Raw genomic sequence first — 10,987 nt, 5'->3', positions numbered from 1 at the left:
TATTTATATTTTTATAGTTTTGACATTAATTGTTTGATATTTTATGAGATTTATAATCCTATAAATTTAAAATCTCTCATTATAATACTATTAGAAACGGTTACAATAAAAAAATTCAAACATTTTGATTGAATAAATGGATAAAAACTATGTAAAAATAATAAATAATAAATGGCAAAATAATGTATCTATAGTGTTAAAAAAATTGTTACATTTCACATATAACAAAGTGGTACATTAATAAAGAAGAATGAGTACATTATAAATATTAGGGTACAGATAAAAGATTAAAAAATTAGGAGTACAAATCAATTTAAAAAATATATAGGCGCTAAAAGAAATTAATACATGGGTACAAAATAAAACTAAAAAGAAAATACTACAAATTTAAAAAAATGTTGTAGATTAAAAGTGGGTACAAACTAAAAATATAAATATATGATACAAAGTTTAGGCATAAAACATAAATATACCATATGTAATTTTTCTATCTTTGATTAAATATACAATATCACGTAACGGTATATACATGGGTACAAACATAAACAAAACATTAAAAAATACGGGCACAAAAAGAAACTAATATATGAGTACAAATTAAACATTGGTACAAACTAAAAATAAAAATATATGATAAAAAATTTAGCCATAAATATAAATATACTAATTGTAACATTTTTAACACTAAAGGAATATATTTAAAAATAAAAATATTTTATTATTCAAATAATTAATGATGTTATTAATACCCAAGGACCTTGATCAAAAATTGAAAATGAATAGGATTTTAATCAATGAAGTAGTAAAAAGAAGGATGTGAACCTAATTTCTCCTTAAAATAAACTTTGTAGATAAGGATTATGCGATATCAGCTCTTTGTCAACTGCCATGCGAGAGGCACCCATCCTCTCTTGAAAGAGAAAAGACCGTTGCATCCAGAAACCTCCCGCCCGTCCCCCCTCTACTAGGTTTTATTAATAATATGAAGAGAAAGGAAAAGTAAAACAAATGGGAGATTAGGCCAACGCCTGCTGAAAACAATTAACAAAAGCAATATGTTCTAGTTCATGAATACTCCAGCTTTATTCACTTGAAGTTGTTTTCCATAATTTAAATGTTCATATATATATATATATATATATATGTGTGTGTGTGTGTATTCGTAAATGTAATGTACGTGGCTCCTTTGCAATCGTAATTAGTATACGTATTTTATTGTGATTCAAAACATCCCATTTTGTTATCACTGGATTCTTCTAATTTTAAAAGCAATAATGGATTCAGATTTAGTAAGCAATCTTTGTTGGCTTACAATACAGCAGAAATGAAAGGAGTTATGGGTTGGTGGATATAAATTTTGTTTTACATATAATGCACCTAAACGACGTACTTGTTGTGAGGATGTGGAGATTTTTGTTTTTTTGTTTTTTTTTTTAATTTCGGAAAGTTAAAAAATTGTTGCATGAGCTTATAATTTTTTGGGTGAAGTACTGATTTAGTCTCATAGCTATCACTTCAGTGCAAAATTAGGTTCCTGAATTAATTTTTTGGCAAAATAAGTCCATAAAATCATTAAAAAGTGCTAATTTCATCCCTACTACTATATTCAAAGTTATTTTATCCAATTTTTCATTAACTTAAGTCACTTGACACACTATAGAGTGTAATACCATTTTTTTTCTCGCCTATAAGCCCTTAACATTTCATATAGGTTGCGAATCTAATGTCTAATTTACCCTCTAAAGTAACTCCATACACTATTTCTTTATGTAAAATTACTAATATACCCTCCAATACACATGCAAGTAACATGAATTAAATTGATTGAAAACTAAATATAGTAGCTTCAAATATAATATTAGGGATGTAATTGACAAATTTTTATAATTCAAAGACTCATTTTTTCTGAAGAAAAAAAGAAGTTAGGGACCTAATTGTCACTTAGGTGATAATTCATGGACTAAATTGATAGTTCATCCTAATTTTTTAGTGTCAAGTTATCTTGAGTGCGATCGACCTCATGTATTTTTTATAGTATATGAGTGTGCATGTTCGACCATAAGCTCAACGACCATACATACTCCACGTCATTTTATATCAAGGCAATTCAATGGCGGAGCCACCCACAAGGCTAAGGTGGGCTATAGCTCAAGGAGGTTTTCTGTAAGGGTAGTGATATTCATGCACTCATTTTTACTTCTCACACCCTTCTCTCAATTTTCGACTATTGGATAAAATGAATTGAAAATGGTCAATGGCAAAAAATTAATAAGTGTGTGTTGGAGGTAAAAATGAGTGTGAATAACACTATTCTTTTGTAATCTCATGCTTATAGGCCATTCAATTTCAATACAGGTTATTATTTAATGTATATTTAGTAGAGGATAGGTAATAAATAATAAGTTTGGGGTGTGTTATCTACACACCCCTTTTTACTTCTCACACACCCTCTTAATTTTCGGCCATCGGATCAAATGAATTAAAGAATATCAAATGACATAAATTAATGAGGGGTGTGTGAGAGGTAAAAAAAGGTGTGTAGATATCACACCCCATAAGTTTTATGCTAAAAATTATAAATTAGTTCTATCTCCCATCCTTTATCCTATTTGTAAAAGAAAAAGACCATTCACCCTAAGCGATTTAGCCTCTGTGCTTCTTACTCAAGAAAAGAAAATTAATTTTTTAAATCCACAAGTAAATGGATGTCCGCAATTTCTTACTTTCCATTGCGATTTTCCAATGAAGTCACCTTTGGTACATTCTTAATCTCTTTATTTACTTATTCTTGATTTAATTAATAGGTTAAGTATTTATATTGTCCTTGAATATATTGGCTAGGTTATGATTTTGAGAATAATTTATATTCAATTGTTGTTCTTTTATATTGATTACTATATAATTTTATATTAGCAAAAAAATAAACGTTTGATTTTATGGACTAATTTCAGTTAGCCCACCCAAAGAAAAAATCCTGACTCCGCCTTTGCAAGACTTTGCTCCCTACAATTATTGAAGCTTCCTTTACCCATGCTTGCCGACAAGCTAATGGAATTGCTCATAGACTTGCTCATTTTGGTCTTACGCTTAATCATGACTGTACTTGGGACATTCCCCCGCTCCCCCCAGCAGGTTTAATCATGGACGCCCTCATAGAAAGATGTTCCTGGCCATGATTAGCCTTGTAATGATTTTGGTTATGAATATATCATCTATCGTTTCATTTTTTTTAAGTACAGTACGACATTTCGCCTTCATATATATAATCCCACTGTCATTCCCTATGTGAGATATAAAAAAAAAGTTGCAAAGAAACAAAAAGTTGTAATATTTTGGAAATCATGACTCAGTGTTATGTAGATTTCTAAGATGATTTGGCGTAATCCATTTGGCCTAATCCTAACTCCTCTTATTAGGAGGAGATTATGATGATTGACAATTTTCCTTGACTCTCCACTCATTAGTTGTAATGAACACATCTACTTGAAGAAAATTAATTAAGCAGAAATTTAAACAGCCAATTAGTTTAAGCCAACCTTAAATTAAGGGGTTTTGAAAGTTTAATTTACTGAAAGTCAAATAGAAGCAAAGCTAATAAAGTAATCAAGAGAAGATCATTAAGTAAAACAAATGTGTTGTTTTCACATTATATTCATCAGATTTTGATGACCAGAAAGCGAGACCCACAAGGATCTGATATGAAGTAAGCTAATGCAGACGTGTCTGTAGGCAAAAGTTGAACCAAATAAAGAAGAAGAATAAACATTCCACAAACTAAGATATTTTGTTTGAAAGCCACAAATTAAACGGTATAATTAAGTTGCAGCCCTTATTTAATTATGTTGTCGTACTGGCAGCCCTTATTTAATTATGTTAAACATATTTAAGTAAGCTAGGGGCCTGGAAAGTAGTTGAGAAAAAAGAGGGAAAGAGACACATAGAAAAAGAAATAAGGATCTAAAAAACTTGTGCATTTAACAAATGCTAATTGAAAAAACTTTTATATGTACAACTAATTTAAAAAGAAAAAAAGAAAAAGAAAAAAAAGAAGAAGATCAATTAGCAAATACCAACTACGTTTAACAGGATTCCGTCAACTTAAACGATTCATTCATAATAATTCAAACTTAATATTTTGACCATTTGGTTCAAATAATCGAGCCAATACATGATGATGGAGACCATGTATATTTCCATTAATCTGGTTAGGGTTTTAAGTAATTATTGTGTGAATAAAATTATCTCAAATTGGTACAACCAATTCATGTATTATAGTACATAGATGGGCGACGAGTTTATAGTTATAAAGTATAATATCAATATAGATTAATATTAGGTAGATCAATTTTTTAGACGAAATATGCAAACCATGTGATGTATGACACCAATAGAAAATAAGCATGTTAATCAACATTTAAGTGATAATTTAATCATCAATAACCATGCATGTCATATAGTTTACAAAATATAGTTTAAGTAGATAGTTTGTCTAGCATTACCCATTAATATATATCCACAAATATTATAACTCGTATACTAATCGTGAAGATGCTCCATTATCCATCAATATTTAAAAATCTAAGTACCATAATAATTGCCGCAATTACATTCAAGAGATTGACAACAATCTCTAATAATTGCAATGGATGGGGTAGCATATAAATATATATTTCAAGTGTATATGGAGGTATGGTTGGACAAGGGTGACCACAGAAATTGCGATTTGTGACAAATAAAGTAGTGAAACAAAGCATATGAAGCCAACAATCACATAATAATAAATTAGCTAACCTTGATGTCATGAAAAGTTTGATTGCCTAGGGTTTCAAGTCTATATTATTCCATGAGACAGGTTTGCATTTTAGAGACTAAGAAAATATACATCCCTTCAAATGTACCCTCACAATGGAGCATATATAATTTTAGTTTAATTAGAGAATTTCAATGCGTTAACAAATGAGTTTTAAATTATCATGATATAGACTTTATCAACCAACTAAACCTGGCTTTTTAATCCCAAAGATTAGGCCGGTTGAGCCACGTCGAATTAGACTAAACTAAATGATTTTTTTTTAAATTCCCAGTGTGTCTAAATGTGGATTGGCTTCAAATGCATTTCATGCTTGAAGTAAAAGCTATTGCTTTTAGGCTCTAATTATGATTGATGAAGACATAAAGTGATCAATAATTCATCAAAGCCAAATCAATTATAGACGAATATCAACTTCAATGAACTCAAATTGTCTTGTACAGATTGCCATAAACGGAGGCCAATTTAGTCAAGTTAGCTAATATGTAGATACTAAAGTACTATTATGTAGATATGGACGTAGCCAAATTAGATAGTGTAATGTGCTTCTCATCTGTATATATCAAAGTTTGAATCTCTCCCCTGGTATTTAGTTTAGATCGTTTTCTCTTCTTTTGCCCACTTAGCCACTAAGAAATTACACTCAGCTCTAAGCAAGATAATTTCAATTAGTTGGTTTGGTTTTCAAGCATAAGGCCCATGTGTAAAACAGCCTAACACTGCCATAACAAGGAATGAGTAAATAGAAAAGTACTTGTGAGCTTCTTCTACGCACACCAACAGGGCTAAAAAGCTCTTTTGGGCATGTGGGTAGTAAAGCATTTTCCTTGTGCAATGTAACAACTGAAGCTCATAAATTTTAAGAAAGCCAAAGTAGAAATGTCCATTTGATTTGAGTTGTGGCTTTATTGGGTACACTTTTTTCTTCAAAAGTGTTTCTTGGTTTGTATCAGTCAACATGTTTTTCCAGAGAAGCTATCGATTTTGTTTTTTCCATGGCCTTCTGGATAGCTTTCAAAGTCCCTAATAGTCTGTTTTCAAAAGTGCTTCTTGGATGAATTCATTTATCTTTCCAAGCAGAGTCCCATGTGAATAAATAAATTCAGGACAGGAAAGATAGTTCAGAAATCGCAAAACCACTCATTTTTCATCTATGAAGGCCAACCACATAACAGGTTGAACTTTATTGCATGCAAAATTAAACTTTTAAAGTCCAACCCAAAAGCATCCATTCAAACAAGGAAAAAGTAAATCCAAAGTATTCGTCTGAAAAAGGAAAAGGTAAACCACATGAGAGACTTGCACAGTAATCGCATACACATAACTGATGATACTAACAGGTGTCGTGTCTTAGTAAGCTATAAGCTCTTTGGGATGATAGTTGAGTGTAATAAGGAGAAATTTTTAGTTGTGATGGGAATATAGATGGTACATCATGTGTTTTTATGCAAGTGGTGAAAATTTTGAATTTTTAAGTTATTAATTTTTTAACACACATAACCCATAATTTCTATAGAAACATGTGATGTACCACCTTTTACGATGGAGACACTGAAAAATCTCTCATAACTGAGGATATTTGCTATTAGTATATCTCTGAAACGAGGTGGTGTTAGGTGTTGCTTAGGAAACTGTGATCTCTTTATGGGGAGATTCTTTGAATGATCCCCTCTTTTTCATAGACAACAATATTCTACTCAAGGGGGAAGGAAAAGGATCCACTCCGAACCTTAGGTATTGTTTGGTATGTGGGATGATACGGAATAGAGTGGGACGAGACGTTTCGTCTCACGTTTGGTGAATGCGCTGTTCCACGAGACGAATTTTGGGTAAATTTTCATTATGCCTCACCTCCTGGAACGACTCGTTCCACATCCGTGGAACACAAAATTATAATCTCTCCGTCTCCTTCTTATTCCTCCTTGTTTCCATCCAAGGGCATCTTTGCTTCCTCTTCGTTCCGTCTCATCCAGTCCCGTCCCATTTCGTTCTGTCCCGTCTGCATACCAAACAATACCTTAGTGTCCAGAGCCTCCTCATCAAACAATCTGGGCCGTACAAATTAAATCCAACGGTTTCTATTAATTCATTTTTCTGGCCCACCACACACAATCGACGACCTTGATTTGACTTGCACACCAATCAATGACCCAGATTGCTTGATGAGGAGGCTTTGGACACTAAGATTCGGAGCAGATCCTCTTCCAAGGGGGAAGATTAAGATAAGTCACAAAATGAATTTGTCATAGTTACGTATTGAACTCACCATGGACTTGAATATGAGGCCTCACATTTACCAGTGGAGAGAAATATTGCTACAATGTATTGTTAGTAGCTTGTATGTAATCTCTTCACCTGACACGAGGTGTTGTGTGTTATTTTTTGTAGATTTCATCCTGAAATAATTTAATCCAAAACGGATATAGAGAACAAGGCCCATCAAAAGTTGAAGGCCCAAGAACAGAAAGGCCTCAACCAAACTTTTGTTATCGTTTCATGTTTTCTGCAAAACTTGCTATTTGATGCAACGTTTGGCTGGATTTGTAACTTTGTTCTCACACGATGGCATCTCCAAGAAGAACACAACTTGGCTGCTCACATTTCAACATGAGGTCTGCTTACACCCGTGTCCACTCGGGATTGGGTGTAAGCAAGACCTCCTGCTGAAATATTCAGCAGCGAAGTCTCCTTCCTCCAAGAAATACTCGCTGTCCGTTTATATATGACCGTTAACCACCTTTGGCACCTAAATTCAAAAACTCTGTCGCCAAAGCTAAAGAAAGACATGTAAGAATAATCTGACCTTTAAAAACAATGAAGAAGATGAAGTCATAGCCAACTTCAATGGTAAACTTCTTCTCTCTTGCAAAAATAAAATGCTTGACTTACAATAGGTCTAAGCCCAATAATGAGGCAGTTTTTTGTAGGAGCAGTGACCACTATTTATATATAGAAACAATCCATATGATTCTCCTATTAGAATCCTTATAGGAAACTAACATCGTCTCCCAGTTGTAATAAGTGAGTAATTTAGGATCAATTCCCAATTTCAATCGTATATAAACTAGGACATCCAAACCTCTTTCAATAAGACTTTTCTAAACCAATTTGCACTAAAATATCTAGCCAAAATACTCCTACACTTATGCTTATATTTTAACATTCTCCTACTTGAGCATAAGGTAAAAGTGTTGCACAGGTTTTTAAAATCATTTTAGAAGTGATCACTAAGTTTTAAACCAAAATAGTTTATCATCACAAAAAAATTTACCAATGCATTTCAAATTATAGAATCAAAGAATCACTGCTACAATTATAATGCATAACGGATTCCAATATTACAGATATCCAATTTGCATCGATATTGTGTTCAACTGTCAAAGCAAACTCAATATCATTATTCCTACTTATGTAGCCAAACTTAACAACAATAATGTTAAGCTTTAGTTAACAACAATAATGTTAAGCTTTAGTTAACAACAAATGGGTAATAAAGTAATAATTCAACCGGTTGATGAATCAAACCACAGTTTGATTCATATGCATCAAAATGAATTATAACTTCATAAGAAACATGAACTAACTAGCTTAACAAAACCAAAATCAATTTCTCCCACTCATCCATGCCAAACTCAATATTAATAAATAATACTTTGTTCCAATAATCTTATTACTCAAGCGTAATGAATAACTGATCATCATTCAACTAATTGCTTAAACAAAAATCTTAAAAAGATCTATAAGCAACAACATAAATGATTATATTACAATTCCGCTAGCTGCCTTGTCAAACAGAAACGACTTTAAAGCATCAAGTAATTGGATAAGCACATCTAGCATGAGGTTCTCCAACACGAGTTTCCATGAAGCACATTTAAACTTTTCTGATAAATGTGATCAAGAATGATTTTGGTTGTTAGAAAGGGAAGAGGATTCTCGCCGAATCCTTTTTGTGGGTCTCGGAGATCCGTATTTGATTTTTTTTTTTTAAATTACAATAATTTCTAACCACACGATATATGATAAATGAATATGATTGGAGAATTCCAAGATCATCATTGTGAGGATCCAGTGAGGATCCTCTCTAAGATTACATCTTAGCTGCACTTTTGAACTATAATCCAACGGCTTACATTAAATCTAGAAACTAAGACTTAGTAAATACATCTCTAGCACAAACACTTATATTCCAACTTGAAGGATGGGGGAGTTGAAAAACCAGAGTATGGTAAAGTGTACAATACTTGACAAATACGGATAGAGATTACAGATCAACACATTAATCTCACTCTTTACAAAGGGTTAAACAGTACTAGTTTTTAGTGATTACAGTCTGATATAGCCCATCTAAGCTAAGTGATTTTCTTTTGTTTCTTGTCCCTCCACTCCTTGATCTGAGCTTCTACCTTTTCTTCCACACTTGCATGAAACCCTGGATACGGTTCGTAGCCGAATACCGATTGAAGACACTGCATGATGCAAGAACAAAATTGACTCACTCATCACCAACAAGAGAAACCATTTCCGGTTCGGAAAGGATTTAGATTCGTTACCTCAAGCAGCACAAAGAAAGGAGCCATTAGAAATGCTTGAACAAGGTTGTCCAAAAGAGCTGGTGCTCGTTTCTGAAAAGAAATGTTATCGTGAGGTATATATATATTTTGCTGCCTTCGGTCAAGAAAATGATTATCGTGAGATGTGTACTGCATTAGGAACATGGGAACAGTGCAAATTACAAAATCTCAGTTACCTCGAACACCCCATGGCCTATGAACTGTCCAGTCCAACAGAACAACTGAGCAGCCAACACAACCTGGATAAGTGATTCCTCAAAGAATTAGGACTCGAGTTTTCGATATGTAACTGTTAGATTACATTGTTAATTTATCTACATGCTTAAGAAGGAGAGATTAATAATTTTCGTATTTTGGTCGACTTGGGATTTCATTCAAATACACTGCAAAACGTTGGAAACAGAAAAACACGGCAAAGGAGACAAAACGGGAAACCAGGTAAGCTTAAAGTCCAAGCAAACCTAAACAAACATGAATGTCCCCAAAGTTAATAAGAGACGGCTACAATCGAAAGTTGATGAGTACAAAGAGCTTCTCTCTAATTAAAACCATGAATACAACTCTCACGCTTCTACTGTACATGAAGAAGATTAGATTTCCATCTTTTCTTCGCAAACAACTCAAATGAAGTTGAACTTGAATGATGAATTATGTTTTAAATTGTATATTTTTATTTGTCATATCCATGGCGTATCGTATCTTAATTTTTAGAGATCGTTCGTGGGTGGGATAATTGGGTCCTATGATATCAATGCAAAAAAACCCAGAGCAAAGCCAAGAGCTAGCCAAGTTGAACTGGTCAACAAAACTATCAAAACTCCTAACCCATAAGTGCTTAACCCTAACCTAATTTCAGTAAAAAGACAGCAAATTTAATCAGATTAAAAAGTTAGAAAACCATCATATCAAACCCAAAAATCAAATCCTTAGAACCATAAAATCATCACCCAAAAAATCACAAAAAGGAGAATGTTTACTTTACCTTCCATGACACAGAAAACCCAAGACGGCTAGCAAGCAGGGTGGATTGAACCCAGCAGAGAACACAGAGCAGAGCAGCAACAGACCCAGCTTTCTTATCCAAGCACACATAAAACCCAGCATAGATCACAGTGAAAACAAACCCTAAATTCAAACAGAAACCATTCGGGAAATTGTAGAGAGAAGGTGTGAAGTAGAAGAGAACCAGAGAGGTGAAGAAAATCGGCCACACAAACAGAGTGTGGATCAAAATGTTAACTGGGTTGCTGTGGTAAGCGCCATAGAAGGCGAAGTGACTTTCCAGATCGAACAATCCAGTCCTCCCCATGAATTTTTCCGGGAAAATCGAATTGGGTTTCCGGGAAAATAGACGGATTTTCCTAGAAAACAGATCGGGAAGGAGAATGAAAATGTAATGAAGTTAAAAAAAAAAAAGGATAAATAAACAAAATAAGTAAAACAGGAAAAAAGTGCATGGCCCATGCAGGTCTCGAACCTGCGACCTTCGCGTTATTAGCACGACGCTCTAACCAGCTGAGCTAATAGGCCTGTTGGCAGTTTATGTTAAAATATTATATTTATTCATTTCTCAAATGTTCATATGCCTTGGAACTTTAAATGA

The 10,987-nt window shown here is 33.3% G+C and overlaps 1 protein-coding gene and 1 non-coding gene across 2 annotated transcripts; both read right to left on the bottom strand.

Moving 5' to 3' along the window:
- Nucleotides 1-8,972: 8,972 nt before the first annotated feature.
- Nucleotides 8,973-10,787, bottom strand: LOC126600788 (2-hydroxy-palmitic acid dioxygenase mpo1-like). Its single transcript, XM_050267441.1, has 4 exons — nt 10,367-10,787; nt 9,561-9,623; nt 9,364-9,435; nt 8,973-9,279 (listed from the first exon to the last, which is right to left on the bottom strand). The coding sequence occupies exons 1-4, from the start codon at nt 10,691-10,693 to the stop codon at nt 9,163-9,165; spliced, it is 579 nt and encodes a 192-aa protein (XP_050123398.1). The 5' UTR covers nt 10,694-10,787; the 3' UTR covers nt 8,973-9,162.
- Nucleotides 10,788-10,840: 53 nt separating this feature from the next.
- TRNAI-AAU (transfer RNA isoleucine (anticodon AAU)) lies at nt 10,841-10,914 on the bottom strand. Its single transcript has one exon. It is a non-coding gene; the product is annotated as a tRNA-Ile (tRNA).
- Nucleotides 10,915-10,987: the final 73 nt, after the last annotated feature.

The sequence above is a fragment of the Malus sylvestris genome, chromosome 14, assembly GCF_916048215.2.
Source record: "Malus sylvestris chromosome 14, drMalSylv7.2, whole genome shotgun sequence".
NCBI lineage: Eukaryota > Viridiplantae > Streptophyta > Magnoliopsida > Rosales > Rosaceae > Malus > Malus sylvestris.
This window is presented reverse-complemented; position numbering and strand designations above follow the sequence as displayed.

Bases quoted from the DNA above. Each gene is read 5' to 3' on its own strand.
- LOC126600788 (XM_050267441.1), bottom strand. From the start codon at position 10,693: ATGGGGAGGACTGGATTGTTCGATCTGGAAAGTCACTTCGCCTTCTAT. The intron at 9,624-10,366 runs GTAAAGTAAACA...TCACTTATCCAG, and splicing joins GGTTTTCTGTGTCATGGAAG to GTTGTGTTGGCTGCTCAGTT. The intron at 9,280-9,363 runs GTAACGAATCTA...TGCATCATGCAG, and splicing joins CTTTCTTTGTGCTGCTTGAG to TGTCTTCAATCGGTATTCGG.